General features: G+C 46.8%; 1 protein-coding gene and 1 pseudogene across 4 annotated transcripts in view; one reads left to right on the top strand and one right to left on the bottom strand.

Annotated features, from left to right (window-relative positions):
• LOC144114274 (solute carrier family 35 member C2) overlaps positions 1-20,638 on the top strand; it is a 49,553-nt gene that overhangs the window by 9,649 nt on the left and 19,266 nt on the right. For all 4 annotated transcript variants that reach the window (XM_077647896.1, XM_077647893.1, XM_077647892.1 and 1 more), the window contains exon 3: positions 8,023-8,095. In XM_077647896.1, the coding sequence (XP_077504022.1) occupies positions 8,023-8,095 (73 nt within the window). The remainder of the gene's footprint in view (positions 1-8,022; positions 8,096-20,638) is intronic.
• LOC144116396 (uncharacterized) lies at positions 17,272-19,517 on the bottom strand (annotated as a pseudogene).

Here is a 20,638-nt window from a genome sequence, read left to right on the forward strand (position 1 = left end):
GGCTGGGGTGCTTTCAGCGGTCAATTTCAGATTTTTGCTCTGGAGAGGGGCAATGATTTGGAAATTTTGCAAACCGTTTATATTCTTCTGTCTGTGAAAGCTATAGGGACCTAGCTCAATGGATTCCATGACTGAGCAGTTTTGCTGCTAAGCACAAGGTCACTGGCATGCAGAGGTGGGCATCCTCACGAGGGTGAGTCCTCATGAGGGCGAGTCCTCATGAGGGCGTCCTCACCCTCTTCTCATGAGGATTTCACTCAGTGAGGTGAGGGTGAGGGAGGATGAGCGTATGAAAATTTGTGAGGACGACGGTGAGGTAGGAAAGACATGGTGAGGTGAGGGCAAGGGAGGGAAGACATTATGAGGTGAGGGTGAGGGAGGGAAAAATATGATGAGGTGAGGGAGGGCAAGATGCATTGTCTGAGTGTGAGGGTGGTGGCCCGAATTGTACTCCCGGCTAATAGTTTTTGTCTGTGCAGCCTATTATAAATTCCCATTTTAAAGGGCTAGTTATTAGGGAGAAGGTTCCAGGAGAAGAATTAGTTTCTGCAGTCTGAAAGTACACGAGGCAAACATGAAGAAGGGGAGCCGCACACCTTCTCCGTCGCCGCGATGTACTACACCGCTGACAGTGCTGTGCCAAAAAAAGAGCTCTTCTAACTCAAAAAGTCTAATTTTAAAAAATTGTGTAAAGTGATAGGTGACACAACCCCATATAGTGCGCTAACAAGGGGCACTGGCCGGGCCGTGCAGGTGGCCACCGCTACAACGGCAACCGGTACCACAGTCAATATTTTCATTATCAGCCCAGAGTCTGTCAGTTGATCAGAGTGTAGAGTAAAAGCATGTAGAAATTATACCTAGTAAAACTTTTGAATTCCCAAGTTCTAAGCTTGGTTTCCTGGCACGAAGTCCGATTTCAGCTCAGTGAGCTTTTCAAAGAACTAGCTGCAGCGCAAAACATGCTTCTATGGAATTCCACTGTCAAATCAAAGCCTCTTGGCGTCGTTCGTGTAGAATTTTTTTCATTCCCACTGTTGACTAGTTCAGTACAGTCGTATCTTCTATTTCCTATTTTTGCTGGAATTGTGGTATCGGAAATCGGTGCCAGATTGTGGTGGGCAAAGCCAACCACTGTAGTCTTACTCAAGAGAATAAAGCAGCAGCTTGACCACCTTGGTCTGAATCATCGCTCGTTCCGCCTTGCATTGTACAATTTGCTAAAAAAGAAAAAACTTGTACTGCCTCTCCAAATAACAGGGGCATCTCTTGGTTTATTTCTGTCCCTGGTGAGGACATGTGACCACGTAATCGCGCGCCTGATTTTATGAACCAAAATTTCTTGCAGGCATGGTAGGGGAATTTACACACAGCAAATGGGTAATGCGTAGACGTGCAAGAAAAAAAATCACGGGTGGTTTAGTTTGGGGCTAACCACGAATTATCATGCTCTAGCACGATTAGCCCTGGTTTTGCATGGTTTACCTTGACTTTCTATGCTTTTGCTTGACCTGAACTGGCTTATCTTAGTTGATATATCATTTGATGTAAGTTTGCGTGATATTGCATCGTTTTAAACTTGTACTGCGGTAGAAGTGGTCATTCTCTACATTCACAGATCCTCGGGAGTCCTGATTCTACTCCTGGCGCAGTGGTGCAGCGGTTAACTTAGCTACAACGCCACTGTCCTGCGATGACAGGTGCTGCCATCGGTAGGGCTTGTGAGACCCAGGTTGTTTTTCCTGAGGAATATCTCACAGCTAATCATTAATTGAACTGCCACGGTGGGCAGTTTGCTCACAATCCGATGGGCAGCTTGTGATGACGTCATAACGTCATGTAACCAGGGTGGTCCACGTGCTAGAAGCAGGCTTTGGACAGCCAGACACCACTTTTCGGTGGATTGGAAGGGCTTGAGCACTAAAAATGGCAACCACAGGAATCGTTCACTCCAGACACGGGGAGTTAGTGGTTACCATTATTCAGCCCAAATTCTGCATTTTAGTGAGTCATTTGATTTTCAAGTGGCCTCAATAATGCTTTATTTTAAGCGACTGCACAAGAGCCTCACTGCAGTGGAAAGCCGGCACCGCACCGGGGGGAAGACACTAAAGAAATGAATAAAACTAAAGCTGGGCGAGCAGGATCTGAGCCCGCTACAGCGCTTAAAAATCATTTCCGCTGGCTGCTGCTTCTGACCACTACGCCATTGCCACAGCTTTTTTTTAAAGCATGGCATTTATTGCATTGAAAATATATTCCATTTACATTAAACAAATTATTTACAAAGCTCTTAGGAAACGCCACGAAACACATTCCAAAAAAGGCGCAGCAACAGGGCACTAGACGCGAGGTAAAGCTGAGCACCTCACCAAGTGGGAGTGCCACTCCGGTTTAAAGTCGGTCGGTTCATACACTTTCCTCAGAAGAACAATCAGTTGGGAGAAATCTTAACATCCTGCCTGTATGAACTGATGATAATGATGATGACCTCAGGCTTATTGGCACATACCCACAGCAGGGGATTGGCCAGGGTGCATTGAACTGCCAAGCTCTCGAGCTGTGCTTGCAATGTCGTCGTCTTCGTCATGTACTCGCGTTCACGCGTGTTAAACTGCCAGTCGTTGTTGTTGTCTGCCTCATAAAATGGCGCATACCCACATGGGGGATTGGCCGTAACCAGGCGATGACTACCTGCATTGCAAAGTCTCTCATGCTGTAGTTTGAAAGCATAGTCTTCATCGTCTTCCATCCATGTGCGTGGAAGCGTCATTAGACGAGCATGCAGCGAACCGCACGCAATGGCTGGAGATTAGACTCAGTGAAGTTCAGAGACCCCAGTGCTATCGCAATGTCATCAGGTAATGGTAATTAAGCAACCTACAAACTGTGCTTGTTCTGAGTCTATTCTGTGCTTAGCACTTATTTTAATTGTCCTGGTAAACACTGCTGCATTGTTTTATAAATATTCTTGGCGTACATTAGTTTTTGTGCACAGACACAACGCGGTGACTCATTTTTGCAGTGAATATAGATTACAATGAAGTGTTACATGTATGCGTGTGTGGTGCATGCCAGAAAGTAAAGGCAGAGTGATATATTGTGGCTCAAACTCGTAACTGTCTCGGTTTTGTCTCACATATTAGCTCAACACATACACACAGAAAAGTATAAGCATCAAGCCTCTTTTCCAGCAGTGCCTTGAGGGCTTGTCATATATGTTTATTACTCAGTAAAATCGCCAGAAGTTGCCGACTACAAAAAATAGCTAGAGTTTTAAAACGACTGTTAGTGAGGGTGAGGGAGGGCCGACGATGCGAGGGCGAGGGAGGGGCCAGCAAATTATTCAAAGTGAGGATGAGGCAGGGCAGGATAACTTTTTCAAAATGAGGCGAGGGTTAGGGAGGGCCATGGATTCAAAAGTGAGAGTGAGGGCGGAAATGTAAAAGTGAGGGCCATCTGCCCACCTCTGCTGGTACGTGGTCTCCTGGACATGAAATCTCCGCTTCAGTAGACATAAAGTGCATCTATTGCATAATGTAGTAAGGTCTTGGTGCGTTTCACAGAGCTCACTGTCATCAATATTATCTTATAGTTCTCCACTATGCCTCCTCTTTCTGCTTAAGGTGTTGGGACATGTAACCAATGTATTGCTGGTACAAACAACCATAGTTGTCAGGTTTTTCTTTTCTAGGCCTCATAGCCATAATCAAGAAGCCCATTGTCTGTAAATGGCTTTTAAGCATTGGTGTAAAAAAAATGGTGGCACGGCACAAATATGGTAGTATTTCAAGCTTGTGGGATATTGAATTTGCTGAAAGGTGTTGCTTAATCAGGTTTTTTAGAGGGATTAAGGATCATGTACAGTATGAGTAATTTTGATAAGAATTGCAGTGTAATGTCAGCGTGCCATATTTGATAAAAGCCTCACTTAAAATGATGAAATGTGGGGAAGTAACTGTGCTTTGGGAACTTGATTCCTAGAGAAAGTGCTGGAACATGTGCTGAAGCAAGCACAAGCATGTGGTTGGAAAATCGTGGACGAGTTCATTCGTGGGATGAGTTCATTCGTGGACGAGTGAATGAGTTCAACATAGCTGCTCAGTTAAACTGAGCAGCTTATGTTGATAGGCAAATGAACAGGGAGAACTTATGAAATTCGTCTAGGGTTGAAATTTATTATGCATCCTTTTTTTACAGTTTTTTTTCATTGCATTCCTTATAACCCATGCGTCGCTTTGTGATATTAAGCCTCACAATTCACTGTTCCATTTGCAATTTCCTTCATTAATGGTGTGCGGACATGTTTGCCTCTGTAGTAAAACTTAATGATTTAAAACCACCTAACACCTGAAATCTCAGTTAACCAATTCAGAGATTTGCTCGGGTCACAAAATTTTTAAGTGTGCTATGTTGTATAATTTCAAGTAGCCAATGCATCTCTGCCCTATTAAAATCATCAACTTTAGTTGCAGCTTCCGAGTCTCTCAGTGCAGGAAAGTTCTATGCTGGCTGTGTGCTGCTGTCCATTTCATCTTACTGGTACATGTGGACGTTGGCAATCTTAACCAACATTTTGCTTTCTAGTTTCTGGCTTATCACATCCTGGTCATCCTCAGTTTTTCGCATTGAGCTACGCCACAAACCCTCACACCTTAGGTTTCTTCTTTCTTCTGATGAGTGAAACCTTTAGTGGTGCGCACGGTTCTGTTTTGGAAAATACCAGAGTGCAGAACTTTACTTCCACATCTCGGAGTTTCCTAATCAAGACATAAGCACCACGTTTAACATTATTGAAGTCTTCAATGCACCACATACCATAATGCAAGTGGTAGCAAGCCTTAGAGCGACTTTTAATGGCTATATTTGTCGACTCGTCGAGCATTGAGGGGGATGTGTGAAAGCACATGTAGGGGATGAAACCAGTACAACTGAGAGTGAAGCCCACTGAGCTCCTGCTATTTCAGCTTATTGTTTACTGCTTCTGCTGGCCAATAGCTGTGCATATGCACCCCACTCATGTGCTGGTGTCTGCACAGTTTTTGGATGTGCAGCAGTCTGGTCTAAAATCAGCAGTTTATCCTAAGTCGTTATTGACCACTACTACAATCTTTGCACTCGTGAAACCCTTCAAACCAGGCAAAGCTCCACATTACTTAAGTGTGCAGAATCTTTCACTGCTGACAAAATGTGAGTTGCAGCTTGAGCTTGCAGAGATATACTATGATATGTCTTCATTTTCTGTGACTGACTTATGTCGGTGTAACTACTCTTGCACATGTTTTAATTAGTCTTTTTTGATGTCATAGTGCCACACTTGCAAGCAGTCGAATAAAATTGGCTGTGGTTTAGCTCTGGTTGAACATGGAGTTATGCGATAGCTACAGCTGGCCGAGTGGAACTCGCTCAGTCAAATTGCAAAGTCAGTCTTTCGCTGCTCCGTTTCGCTGGGCGTTCCTTCTTCATCTTCGTCCCTGGACGTGAATTCACTCCCCCCCCCCCCCCCCCCCCCCCCCCCCCCCCCCCCACTCGGTTTCGCCAGTGCACTGCGCCGCCGGCAGCTGCTCGTGACTAGCCTCGTGACTAGCCACGGTGGCCACGGCGCCGCCACGCTGAAGACTCGAAATGCTAGCGTAATGTAGCTATCGCTACAAAAGGTATCAATGAAACTACAAGAACGCGTGTTTTATGATGGCATCAGAGTTGGTGGAAAGTCTGAATGTATCCATCTTAGCGAACTCCTTCTGTGAAAGTGATAAGGAAGGCATGCTGCCACAGATATCTTGAAGAGAGGTGACATCTGCATCAGGTCGCCTTATTTTCACCTTCACAGGAAAGAGCTCGAATTTTTAAATGGACACATTCAGACTTTCCACCAGCTCTGCTGTCAACATGTACACGCAACTTTGTTTCATCGATGCCTCATGGCACGTTAAGTTTGTGATTGCACCCTCTGTTTGTTTTAACGCGGGCAGCATTAAAGACCCCCGTTGTCCAGAAAATCCACTTTCGGCATTGTCGGCATTGTGTGCAAAAAATCACAGTTATGACTCTGGCAGATGGTGCCCAGAGAGCAACCTAGGAGGCAGGTGGGCCACTTAGGTCATGTGACCTTGTGGCAATCATCCCACACTGCCCACCGGATAGTGAGCAAACTGTCCACCATGGCAGGTGCCAGTTAAATTGATTGGTCGCTTGGGAAAAGCAACCTGGGCTGCTCAAGGCCAACCGCTGGGAGTAGCTGCCATCACAGGGCAGTGGCGCATCACTTAATCGCTGCACCACTGCACTAGGAGGGGAATGAGAACTCCAGGTATTTATGAATGTTAAGAAGAGAATGACCGTGTGCATATACGGGAATTAACCAATTGCACTATCGCGTCATAACCCTTAAGGCGGTGCTTAAGTATCTCCTACAATTTTTGTTGGTGGGCTTTATAAGTCCTATGTTTTCATGCAGTGTATTCGTTGGAAGTCTGCACCGTTGTATGTGTTTTTACATGTATCTCGCTTTGTAACGGTTTGCTTTGCACAGTTTATTAGTTTGCAGCAGGGCTTAAAGTCAGGGGGTCTTGGGGGGGTCTCAGACCCCCCTCGAATATTGATGAGGGGTCCGAGACCTCCCTCGCCTTCATTGTCTTTGCGTATTGGGGAAGCAGAATCTGCACACAGCGATCTTTATTTTTTTCAAGGGAGCATACACATGCCCGCCCTCCAAATTCGTGCACGCACGCTCCACAGTCCACTGTACACTGTTCAGAAAGCTTCACTGCCTTAGAACGGAGCTCCATGCACTTTGTATAAAACTGTTATAAACTGAGCAAAAAACACCCTTAAATTTATTTCTCCCCTTTGTATAAAACTATGCGTAATACAGGCTGCCAGCCGCTTTCCCTCTGTCCTTCTGTTACCCTCTCCACCTTTGCTGAAATCACTAGAGACCCCCTCCGATGAAGCCAGACTTTAAGCCCTGGTTTGCAGTAAAAATATGCCTATTTTGGCTCAGTGACTGCCAACAGTGCTTCTTCAGTTTGTTTCCTGTGGCCTATGCCACTTTTTTTTCCTTGTGCATTTTACTTGTGGTGCAGGAATGTATATTTTTTGCCCCTTCCTGGTCATACCCAAACTTGTTGCCTTATGAAGTAAAGAGGGAAGGAATATTTTAGTTTTTGTTACCTGCAGGCGTCTTTATTTTATCTGCTTTTCATCATCTTTTGTTTTGTGCTTCTTGTTATGTACCAATGTACCAGTGATCCATGCATAAAAAAGAGCAGGGAAGCCTTGACAAGACAATTTTTGGCTTAGGGTGGGTTCTTCATAATGTATGTGCATGTCCGGTTGGGTCAAAGACACAGGGCTATAAGTTCCGGCTGAGCAGTGCCACCCAGCAGAAAGAAGGCATTTAATAACAACAGATAATAACACTATTAAAAGCTGTTCTACATATCAGTTGTGTGACGTAGTGAATGAGAGTTTTGTATTAGATGCGCAGGTGGCAGTTCCACTCTCTTTCAATGTTTTTAACTTTTTTTTCTTCTCCTGTTCGGCACTGAAAACAACAGCGTGCAAATTATTTACTTTCTCCTTTGGATGTGTGTTACCCCTTAGGTCAGTTATTGAGGTGCTTATGAGCCTACATTGCCGTTTACTAAGCCGTGAAGTTGTCTGTCTATACTTACTGGATTTGATGAATGTCACCAGAAGTTATAGTTCTGCATCTCTGAGAGAACAAAGTTATGCTCCTGTTGGATTAACAGATAATGTCGCGAAATTACCCTATTCACCGTTCATTTCTGTGCTACATCCTATTTAAACATTTCTGAGTGAAAGTTTGTTTGATTTTCATTAATTCACTTACATACTGAGTTCTGCTTGCGATGAGTGCTGTAGACACTGCTTTAGTGTGACCCTTGGTGACTGTTCATGCAAAGCAGCAGTATTTTCTAACCTTAACTCAGTGATATGAGACACGATCATTAGCTATAGGATTGTATTGTTCACCTGATCTTTTGTGCTTTGCAGGTACACAATGACGAAATCTACCTGCATTATTTTCATCTTGGGCTTTTCCCTAGTTTTTGGACTTGAGCGCAGGGTAGGTGTTTTCTTGTAACTCTTGTGGACAACTGTCTACTTTCATTTTTTTATTTTTGCCAGAAGTAGTCTAAGCAGGATGGCGGAACATTAGTTCTCCTCTTTACTATTGGTGAATTAATTTGAGGAATAAAATGCAAGTAATGATGAACATAGCCTGTGTTGTTGTGAATGAATGCCCTGTGTGCTGCAGGCTTCTGACAAAGAAGGCTGAAACTTGTCTATTTGATAGCCTTATCAAGTTCTTTGTGAATTTGTTTTAACATTTTTTTGTCCTGTTTAAAAAAAATTTAAAATTGGTTTTGAGAAATGAAAATGGCACAGTAACTGACTCATGTATCTCGGTGGACACCCGAACCACGCCGAGAGGAAGGGATAAAGGAGGAAGTGAAAGAAGAAAGAGGTGGCCGTAATGGAGGGCTCCGGAATAATTTTGACCACCTGGGGATCTTTAGTGTGCACTGACATCGCACAGCACTTGGGCACCTTTTTGTGCTCCGCCTCTATCGAAACGCGGCCGCTGTGGTCGGGTTCGAACCCGGGTACTTCTATTTCTTCTACATATAGTGTTTTCGTACCCATTGTAACCAGGATTAATGACAACAGTACATCCCATGCAGTTAAGTACCATCCACAAAGAAAACGGCGCGAAATACGGGGACAAAAGAGAAACATACACGACATTTCCTTTGTGAATCATACACCAGCTAGCCCGAACTAGAGTCCTTCTTAAGTACCATTGCTTGAGCTGAATACTTGAGAGTGCTGGAATGTTACCTGCAAACAAGAATTTATTTCAATTGGTGGTGTCAGTTGATGAGGGCACTTGTTAAGAGCTGCTCACTCAGAGATAGCCTGGTAGAGGAAACCTCTGGCTATTGCACTGGGGAGCTTGTGCAGCTCACACGGAAATGTTGGAGAGGCTGTGTAAGCTAATGGACTTGGTCATGTTGGACTATCAGCTCTTGTGTCTCTTTTTAACTCAAATTCATAGATGGGCTCAATGTCTTATGCAAGCTGATGTAACTGTCACGCACCTGCATTTATAATTTGAAAATAAAAGGGCACTGTATGGTAGCATTCGTGTTCTTCTTATCCACACTGTAACACTATATTTTGAACCATTAATTTTTTTGTTTTATCTACATTGGCATTAATATATCATTAGCCCTGTTTCCCTGTCATGTACTGTCCTATTCTAGGAGGAAAAAAAAAAGATCCCTTAATAACATAAGTGCTTCATTCGATTTCTATGTGTGTTATAACACCAGTGCTGAATACATGCAGTCAGTACCGATACAGTATAGGTTCAGTTTTGAAAGTGCAGTTTAGCCTATGCTTTTCAATTAAATCTTAGCCGTGTAGTCAGCTAGTCTTAAGCACTCTGTTGGATCAGTGTGTGTGACTTTTTTTTTTTACTACTGTTAAGAGTTTCATGGAACAGTAGAGAACATTTTAATGCATGCTGGTACAGACTTGTTGGGCCAAACATCAACAGATGAACTTGGTAGTTGGGCTTGACAGCAGGAACTGAAATAAACTCGCTGAGTATATTCTGAGAAACTTTGGCTTGTAGTACTAGAAATTTTAATTGGAAGTGTTATAACAGTCTGTAGAGAATTTGCGGGGTCACAGTGGAGCGCCAGAGCAAGAGGACCAGAGTAGCAGGCTTTTAGCACCAAACAGCCCGTGCTGTGCGTGCGCACCGAGCACGCGCTGTTCATCTTTATTTTCTTCTTTCGCCGGCTGGGAACACCGATCTTAGCGCCTCTGCCTTGCAGCGTCACTGTGCACTACAAGTCATTCATAATACACTTTTCTGTAACTTGCTAAAATTTTGCATCTCCACTGGAAAGAGCTACTCATGTTGAACTATATAACCTTATTAGGCATCATCTGCTAACTGCTCTGCATTACAGCTTTACTGCCTCACAAGCATATGCAGTGGTTCGTGCACCGCAATGGCACCATGGCTATGCACGAAGCAGTGAAGGACTGCTGAGCAGTGGGCAGCCTTGCTCACCAGAGCACCATGGACTGCTGTGCACCATGCAGTGAATCAGAGCTGGAAGTGCAGCAGATTGCGTGTGAATTGATTTAAAAATTCACTGGGACAGCAATTTTTTTAGGCCAAATTCGTGTGTGTCGTGGCCCACTGGTGAACCACTGACAAAGCTAGCTTCTTTTAACCGCCAGCGGGTAGTAGTGTCACATGGCGCGTGTGCTTTTCACAAGCTATTAAAAAATCAGCTGTCGCACGGCTTCATCGCGTGACTGAGTATTCGTAGCCATGCAGCATGAATAAATAATGTGACCCACCGGTGACCCACGATGCAATGAATGTGTTAAAGCTTAGGTGAACAACCAAAGATGGCAAAAAATAAGATGAAATCAAGTTTTGCTGTAGTGGATTACAAGTCGAGAACAAAGTGGCAAATGCCTCTCTAAGGAGGCCCTGCAGTCAATGGCATTGACCCATTCTCATGACCTCGTTGTTAATCCCCTTGGATCCCACTACACTGTGACATCGCAGGGGGAGCCAGATGAAAGGAGATTAACCATGGCTTAATTGGATTAATCCTGGCATCATGAAAATTGGTTGACACCGTTGGCTGGAGAGCCTCCTTTGAGGGGCATCTGCCACTTCATTCCTGAGTTGTATCTGACTGTAACATCTCTCATTATTCAGGCTGGTAAACTTTACAAAAATTTGATGGCTTAAAATCAGTGCCAAATTTACTGCTACAATGTATGCACGGTTTTGTTATTCTAGTTCCTTAAGTAAAGAGTGTGAACACCTTCGGGATGTTCATGATCGTCCACTCTTAGGGTGAACACACAAGCACATGGCTTCGCACCATGGAACACCAATGCGTTCGGCCCAGCCACGCATCGAAGCAAAGTTGCCCAGGAGCAGAGGGACCTGGTGGCAATGCTTTGCATCACCTGCCAGTTTGCTTGGATGCACGGCCAGGTCGGATATATTCGTGCTTAACAGAACACGGCCACGTACTCATGTTTTTTTATCATAAAAGTGGAAAGCCATGTTAGGGGGTGGGTAGACATTTTAAGGCATGAAAAGCAGCCACCGAGAGCGGGCCCCAAAACATGCTGGTGCCACGCGGGTGTGGCAGGCAGGGGCGCCTTCAGAGCAAGCGACACCCACAGCTTGCTCGCTTCAAGAAAACCTTGCTCGCTCTTACTGTTTTGTGCCCTCTTATCTTCAAATCTTTTTGGGGGGTTTGGGGGGGGGGGGGGGGGTGGCTTTTATTTTTGCACTCTCAATAATTTGTGGCGCTTGAGCTTAATAATGTTAGTCCCCTGTTTCACCCACCATTTGCATTGGGATTTATTGAAGCACTCATGGGTTGTGTTGGATAAAAGCCGTGCGTATGCATCTCAAGAACTTCAACGTGAATCTAAAACCTGTAGTATAAACAACTAGAACTCCCGCCGCAACTGTGAGGAACATTTTTAAAGTGTAATAAGTGCTCCTCACTTTCTTGCTTCACATAGACAAATATATATACTTAGCCTATACTGCATTGTGTCGTTCACAACTTCGTAATAATAGTATAGAGGCAGGATGCATAATGAAGAACTTCGGATTAATTTTGACCACTTGGGTTGTGTAGCTCACACAATAATCTCAGCACACGAGAAAACTGTGTGCCGTGCATGCATCAAGGTATTGTATGAAAAAAAAAAATCTTTGAATTTCTATCTTGCAGGCGCCAATTGTTCAGTACAGCGTAAAACACTGGCACTGGTTTTTTGAGGGCCATGTCAGTGTCATTTATACGGGATTCTTTAATTTGAGGTGGGACAAATATTGCGCAAAAAGGGTAGATGTCTGAATGGCTCCCAGAGCATGAAAAAAAATGAAGAAAATAGTACATAACAGCAAACAATTATATATATGCTTTGTTTCATGTGAGTGTGACTCTATTGTTGAGTGATCATCAGCAAGGGCTATATCTAGAATCGTCTGCGAGGTGCATTCTAGAAGCTTTTGAAAGGAAGACATGAAAAAAGAGGTTTCTTGCGTTGGTGTTGTGTCTGTGCAGAATCAAATCATAAACCTATGTCTAAGTTTTAATCCCTTTGCTGCCTTCTGTTTGTTTGCTGCACGGGTCTCTCCTTTGAGCTAGTTGTCTTTTGATATTTGTTTTCTTCATGTACATTTCCTTTGCCTACTCTTAACTTCCTTTTTTTTTTTCATCCTTTTCACCTTGCTCTATCCCCCATTACTATTCAAGCATGCCTTTTACATTTTGTCCACCTTCACAGCAGTTTTCACCCCAACTCATTAAACCCAACCTCTTGCTCTTTTTTTTCTTGTAACAGGTTTCTTACCTCCTTCCCTCCTCTTCATATTCCTCCAACCTCTAGCTCTCTAGCATGTTATTCATTATTTGCGGTCTGCTTTGAAGTCGCACCTATGGACTGTGGTTTCATGTTCCAGAAGCGCCCGTTCCTCATTTACCATGTGTTAAATGTGCTTTTAATGCGCTAGCTCTTATCGTGGCCATTCCTTGCACTTAGCTATTAGGTGTTTGTCTGCCTGCCTGTCTGTTTGTCTGAGACCAATTTTGTGGCAGGCAGTAGCTCTTTAATTGTGAGAGGCTGCTTGTGAAGAGCAACCTGGATTGCAACCGAACCCAAGCAACCCAAGTCCTATTCATTACAGCACCTACCATAAATGAGCAGTGGCGCATTGCTTGACCTGACCGCTGCGCCACTAGGCCAGGATTGGTAGGAAGCTTTCCGGGGATCTGTAAATGTAGAGAATGAGCAATTCTGCATATATAGGCGCCCGTGTGCTGTGTGATGTCAGTGCACGTTAAAGATCCCTAGGTGGTTGAAATTATTCCGGAGCCCTCCACTACAGCACCTCTTTCTTCCTTTCTTCTTTCACTCCCTTCTTTATCCTTTCCCTTAGGGCACAGTTCAGGTGTCTGCTGATATATGAGACAGATACTGTGCCATTTCCTTTCCCAAAAAACCAATTTTCATTTTTTCTTTAACCCGTTCACTATCTGAACACTGAATCTGAACACCGGAACCGAAGTGAAAACCGAACTGCTAGCGCACCTGATTCGTATTTAGCCTAACTACGAAATCGACCTTTTCTTTTTTTTTTACTGCAGCAGTCTACTCACTGTAGTCGGCATTGTTCATTGTGTTTCAACAAGCCGGAGCCTTCACATGATTGGTGGCAGAAGGGGACTTTTTAATTACTATGCCTTAAACCGGTGTGTTTTGTACCCGTTTCGTTCTTTGCATAATTTAAAGAAAGGATGTCTGTCTGCCAAAACCCCTTCCCATTGGTAAATAAATGTTTTCTATTCACCTGTCTTCCAAAGCAATATATGGCCCATTTTCGTTTCTTTTCTGCTGGTTCTTAATTTACTCATTTGAAATGACAGTACATAAACCCTTGTTAGCAGTAAAATTTTAGCAATTTAACATCGCTTTATTTTTCCCCACGAAGATATTGCGGTCACTATATATACCGCTCATGTATTCCAGAATGCACATTAAAGGGCAGTTGAAGAGGTTTTAGAATTCGATGAGTTTGAAAGGGCAGAATTTGTGAAACTTGGAGGTAACGTATGCGAAGTATTTTTGTGCTAGGATTTGAAATGGTGACGTAATCACAGAATAAATCCGCTCTGGTGGTCAGGCTTCTCTGCAGCGCGCAATGATGGGCAGAGGCCGCAACGATGACGTCGCATAGGGTGGCGCTGTGTTTCCAGCTAATAAACAGTTGTTTCACGGAAGTAAACCAACGCCGCCAACGGTGCAGCCCACGATGCATTGTTTGGCAGTACTGGAAGGCTCACTGCAGCTCGAGGGCGAAGGTAGCGGACATCTGAAATTCCGGCAACAATGACGTCATCACGAGTTTCTCCGCACTTCTATAACGTAGTGAGGAGAAGCCTGACTATCGTTGCAGTTTGAATCGGTGATTACGCCAACATTTTAAATGCTGGCCAAAAAATACTTGGCATGCTTTACCTCGAAGCTTCATAGATTCAATTTCTTGATGAACCTCAAATTCTCAAAAAACCATTTCATCATCCCTTTAAGACCACCAGAACTGCGCCTTCTATCAAGGCCAGAACATGCCATGACACAGAGATGCCCTTCCAATATTAGGCTTTTGGTGCTGTCGAAGCTAAGGCGTGGAAGAACCAGCTCCAACAGCGTTGAGGTTCGAACTGTTTTTAATTGCACTGCTCGCGCTGCGGCTGCCTAGCCCAACTTCCTCCTTCTTGTCCGGCGCTGCATGCCATGGCCTGTGAGCCAAGCGTGGCGCGAGGGGCGCTACAGGGCTACAGGGCTCCCCCCCGTAGAGTGGAAGCCACAGGATGCGCCCAGCGGATATGCTTGGATGAAGGTGCGCACAATGGTGCTGCAGCCGAAGCGAGAGTGAGTGGAGAGCCGACAGGCAGAGGAGTGGCAATGTAGGCTGGTTTGAGTCGGTCAGCAGCCACGACGTCTTCACGGCCGTTGACATTAATATGAAGGTCTTCTGGGCACGATGGAGGGCGCGGAACGGTCCATCGTAGGCCGGCATGAGGGGTGGATGGACGTGGTCACGGCGGATGAAGACATGGGTGCAGGAGGCCAGGTCCTGGCTGACTAACACGGACTGAGGGTGACGGGCTGCAGGGGTGACAGCAGTAATGTGGCGGAATGTGTTGCGTAGGTCTTGGATGTAGGTGGAAGCATCATGAATTAATGGAGGGGAGGAATGAGTGAAGAATTCCCCAGGGAGACTAGGGGAAACACCGTAGGCTAGCTCAGCAGAAGAGCTGCCGAGGTCAGCCTTCAGTGCCGAGCGAATGCCCAAGAGGACGAGGGGAAGGTGGTCGGACCAGCGTTTCCTTGGCTAATAAGCGGCAAGGGCAGCCTCCAGTTGTTGATGCAGACATTCCACCATGCCATTGGCCGAAGGGTGGTAGGCGGTCGTATGGATGTAGCGGACGCCCAGAATATTGGTAAGGGCAGTAAACAGGGCCGATTGAAACTGGCGGTCGCTGTCGGTGGTGACGACAGGCGGGCAGCCGAAACGAGAGACCCAGCCGGCCATGAAGGTCGAAGCAATGGTCTCGGCTGTAGTGTCAGCAATGGGCAACACCTCGGGCCAGCGGGTGAAACGATCCACACATGTGAGCAGATAAGTGGCCCCACGTGATAACGAGAGTGGTCCAACAATGTCTATGTGAATGTGGGAAAACCATGTGTCAGGCGGCCGAAAAGGAGAGGCAGACGCGAAGGTATGCCGGTGAACTTCGACGCGCTGGTAGTGAAGGCAGGTTCATGCCCAGTGGCGGACGTCGGCATTGATGCTTGGCCAAAGGAAACTAGATGTGATCATCTTCTGCGTCGCACAAATACCAGGGTGCCACATGCAGTGCAGTTTATTAAAAATGGTGTGATGGAAAGCCAAAGGTACGTAGGGGCGCGAGACGCCAGTGGATGTCTCGCACATAATGAACTGGGAGAAAAATGGCAGTGGACATTCGGCGAAGGACACAGACATGAATGAGGAGCGAAGACGATGCAGCTCTGGATCGTTGCGCTGTGCAGCCGCTAGCTCCTCCATGTCTACTGGTACTAACACGGTACTAACACGGGACTAACATGGTACTAACACGGGAAAGTGCATCAGCAGCAGCATTCTCCGGGCCATGGACGTGATGGATATCCACTGTAAATTCGGAGATAAAACTCAGTTGGCGGATCTCGCCTGCAGTATAGGTGCTGTGGTTCCTTTGGAAGGCAAATGTCAAGGGCTTATGGTCCGTGGTGACGTGAAAGTTCCGGTCCTCCAGGAAGTGGTGAAAATGCTTGACGGCGAGGTATGCAGCGAGCAGTTCTCGACCAAAGGTGCTGTATTTAGTCTCAGGTGGCTTCAGCTTTTGGGAGAAAAAAATTGGCAGTGACTTAGCTCTGGTTAAGCCTGGAGTGACGCGATAGCTACAGCTGGCCAAGTGGAAATTGCTCAGTTGAATTGCAAAGTCAGTCTTTCGCTGCTCCGTTTTCGCTGGGCGTTCCTTTTTCACCTTCGTCCCACTTGACATGGCGCATGCGCACAGCTGTGGTAGCTCGGTTTCGCCGCCGCACCGCGCCGCCGAAAACAGCAGCTGCTCCGCACCACGTGGCTAGTCACGTGACCAACCACGTGACGAACCACGTGATCAGCCACGGCACCGCACCGCCGGCAGCTGCTCCACGCCACGTGACCAACCACGTGACAGCATGGTGGTGCAGCCATGGGGTGGCGTGCCGCCGCCGCCACGGCACCGCCAAGCTGAAGGCTCGAAATGCTACCGTAATGCAGTTATCGCTACAAAACTGAGAGGCTGCCAACTAGAGACATGCTGCTCGAGAACTGCGCCGATGGCAGTGCTCGAGGCGTCGGTGACGAGGCGCAGTGGAGAGTCAGGAACTGGATGTATGAGCAAAGTGATGTCTGCGAGCGCCTTCGTGGAAGCAGAAAATGCAGCTGCAGTGTCTTCAGTCCACTCAAGTGGCGCAGCAGAATCTTTTTTAGTAGCCAAAAGATCAGTCAAAGGCTGCAGGAAAGAGGCACACTTTGGGAGGAAGTGGTGGTGAAAGTTCAGGAGGCCCAAGAATTCTCTGAGCTTTTTAAGTGACGTGGGGGCTAGAATGTCTTGAATGGCTTTGACTTTGCTGTCGAGAGGCCGAATACCTTGTGGAATGACAAAGTGGCCTAGGAACTCTATTGTAGCTACGCCAAAGAGGTACTTGTTCGGGTTGATGACGAGCCCATATTCATCAAGCAGGTGGAAGAGGGCATGCAGATGAGCTTCATACTCAGAACTGGATGAACTTGCGACGAAGAGATCATCGATGTAAGCGAACACAATGTCGAGGCCTCGCGTAACCTCGTTGACAGTTTACTGAAAAGTCTGTGCGGCGTTGCGCAAGCCAAAAGGCATCCGCACATACTCAAAGAGGCCGAACAGTGTGGTAATGGCCGTCTTCGGAATATCAGCGGGCTCCATGGGAATTTGATGATGAGCCTTCACTAAGTCAATTTTAGAGAAGGTCGTGCACCCAGCCAGATTTGATGTGAAGTCCTGTATGTGAGGAAGTGGATAGCAGTCTGGTAAAGTGTGAGCATTGAGGGGCACAGTAATCTCCACATGGTCTCCAGTCACTCGGATCTTTCTTTGGCACCATGTCAAGTGGTGATGCCCAGTTGCTGGAGGAAGGGCGTACTATGCCGAGTTCAAGCCTGTGCTGGAACTCACGGTGAGCAATAGCGAGGCGTTCTCCAGACAAGCGGCGAAGGCGAGCAAACACCAGAGCTCCCGAAGTCACAGTGTGGTGAATGATCGAGTGCTTCACTGGTGACTCTCTGGTGTGCAGCTTTGTCAGGTTGGGAAAATCAGCGAGAACTTTCGCATAGGGCGAAACAGGGACGAGAGGGCGAAGCCCCGTCGCCACAGCGGTGGAAAGTACGCCGTTGAAGAAGAGGTGCATGCTGAGATCTATGAAGCGATGAGCTTGCATGTCGACTGCTAGGTTGAAGAAGGTGAGGAAGTCTGCGCCGAGAACAGCTTGCGAGACGTCAGCGGTAGTAAAGATCTAACGAAACGTATGGCGCAATCCCAGGTTAAGCGTAAGGGACCGTTAGCCGTATGTGCGAATGGGCGAGTTATTGATCACTTGAAGCAGGGAGGTCTGGTTGTTGCGACAGCGATCTGCCCAAGAGGCCGCTATGATGCCGACCTGTGCTCCCGTGTCGACCAGGAAGCGAGCGCCAGCGATCTTGTCCGAAACATAAAATAGGCGGCATGCCTGTCCACCAGCACCACTTGCCACCGTCAGTGGCCAGTTGCAGCGTTTCCCAACCAGGAGCGCGGGTGGGTGCACTTGCGAGCAGAGCTGCCGAAGGTACGATGGTACCAACATACAGCCGAGGGCAAGGTGTCAGGCTGCGCATCAGATGGTTGGGGCTCTAAAGAAAGCGAAGCTGGCGGGGAGCAGCGGCGTGATTGGAAATTTGGCGACGAACGGCGTGGTAAGGGCGCGAGGACATCGAGCTGCTTGGCAAGAGCATCAAGTCGACATTCGATGCTGGCAAGCTGGGAGTCTGCGGCAGTAGTTGGAGGCGGACTGGTCACAGAGCTGACGTTGGGGAGCCGTGAGTAGTCCGCAACACGGTCAGCGAGCTTGTCTAATAAAACATCACCCGTAGCTGTGAGGGTGGGAACCATGTGTTGGGAAGATGCTGAAGGAACAACTCACGCAGAAGGTTGTCATGCTGAACAGCGGGGTCTCCAAGGAGCTGGCGTATGCGACAGAGGAGTTGCGAAGGGTGGCTGTCACCAAGCTCTGTAGCGCTGAGGAGCTGCTGGAGCTTGCTGCGCTCGGACGGTGACTAGCGGTCGATGATAGCCACCTTCAACGTGTGGAAGGGTCAAGCTGATGACGTCCACCAAGTCCTCAGCGACGTCAGGAGGCAGGGACGGCACTAGGTGACTAGGTGGAGGGTCTCCTGGCTGGTGATACGTCACAGCTGGAAATGCGCCTCAACCTGCAGGAGCCAGGCGCGGGGGCTATTGGGCCAAAATGGTGGCAGGCTGACTGGCTGGAACGCGGCCACCGAAGCACCGAGAGGCTGAGCGTTCTGGGACTGGTCGCCGCCATTAGGAAGGGCGGAAGAGCCGGGGAATCCATGTAGGAGGATGGGGTTGCGTGTTCGAAGCCGGGTCACCAAATCTGTCGGAGCTAAGGCGAGGAAGAACCAGCTCCAACAGCATTGAGGTTCGAACTGTTTTGTAGCGATAGCTATATTACGGTAGCATTTCGAGCCTTCAGCGTGGCTGCGTCGCAACGCTGTCACGTGGTTGGTCACGTTGTGCAGAGCAGCTGCCAGCGGCACAGCGCCGTGGCTCATCATGTGGTTCGTAACGTGGTTGTTCACATTACCAAGTTCCACTCGGCCAGCTATAGCTATTGCGTCAGTTCAGGTTTAACCTCCGCCAATTTTTTAAAATTGCGCTGCTCGCGCTGTGGCTGTTTAGCCCAACTTCCTCCTCCTTGTCCGGCGTCACAAGCCATGGCCTGCAAGCCGAGCGCGGCGCGAGGGGCACTACAGTGCCATTACTGAATAATCCTTATTGAGGATCGAAACATATAAAAGCCATGATATGACCCACATGCATAACAAGGGATGTGCAGCTTTAAATGCAAGTGTACAGATCACAGCTGATGAGTATGACTACGCCCTTAAAGAAAAGAAAAAGAGAAAAATGAAGGAGGAAGAATATGCTTGGAAGAGGGGTGGGGGGGGGGGGGGGGGGGAGCAGAATTCTCACCCAAGTTTGTAGTCTGCTCTCGGGACAGTGCGGTCCTACTTGTTGGACAACTCTCTTCATGCCTTAATAAAACGCGTTGTGGGGCTAGTTGGTGGTGCATTTTCTTTTCTTGAAATTAAACAGTGCTACATATTTAGACGAATACAAAGACATGACAGGAGGGGCACTGACTCCAACTATGTTCATTGACACATATGTTAGTTGAACATAGCCTGAGTCGCTTTGGGACGTTAAACCTCATAAACCTAAATCATATTTTCGTTGAAGCTCAGAATTGTGCCTAGAGATCCCGGGGTGGTGGCCCGCTCTAAGCAAAGCTTAGCGCAAAAATGAGGCATCTAAACATGGTCCACATGCTTTGCTGTCTGCGCGAGCAGCTATCGTGGGATGGCACCGCTAGCCTCAGTGCCCCTGGTGGCATCAGCACTTGGAGGGGCCACTGTCGGCAAGAGAAATGCATGCTCTTCACACCTCAACAGTTCTAGCCACACCAACCGTGTACACTCCATACAGTCTTGGGTATTGTATTGCTTTTGGGGCCTGGTGCAAACAGTCAGCATTTTGTGTTTGGTTCTTACAAAGCCATAGTTTGGCAATATTGGTGTGAATTCAGCAAATGGGAAATGCCTCATACTGTTGTATTTTTCTCACTGTTCAAAACAGCTGTGCATCTTGCTTCGTGCACAGCTTGTAGAATATGATAACCTTTCTTCAAATGTGGTTTTTAGCTTGCAGTCAGCCTTTTGTTTAATTTTACGTAAATTGTACGCATCAGAAAAACATGCTTCTCTGTGTAAGCTCTTGGTGGGGTACTAGAGCAGTGGTCTTCAATCTTTTCACCACAGGGAACTACTACAGCTTCCAAAAGGTGCTCAGGGACCCTGTATGTCTTGGCTTCCATCTCTTCCTGCCTAATATACTGCTTTAATAATTAGGATTGTAACATCAGCAGAAGCTGCATATAAAGTATGCAGTTCCTGATGTGCTGTCACCATGTGTAACCTAACATTTCAAATCTGGAGGTTTTTCATAGGCTTCTCCTTTATATGTCCTTAGAGATTGACTTGTGTTTGTGCATGTGCATATGCATGTTTGTTAGCTTGAAGGCTTCTGCCTTCATAAGTGTTTTTTGAAAACCACCATGTCTACTTGCTGAGCACAAAATCAGAACAGGGCTTTGG

Source organism: Amblyomma americanum, chromosome 1, assembly GCF_052857255.1.
Source record: "Amblyomma americanum isolate KBUSLIRL-KWMA chromosome 1, ASM5285725v1, whole genome shotgun sequence".
Taxonomy (NCBI): Eukaryota; Metazoa; Arthropoda; class Arachnida; order Ixodida; family Ixodidae; genus Amblyomma; species Amblyomma americanum.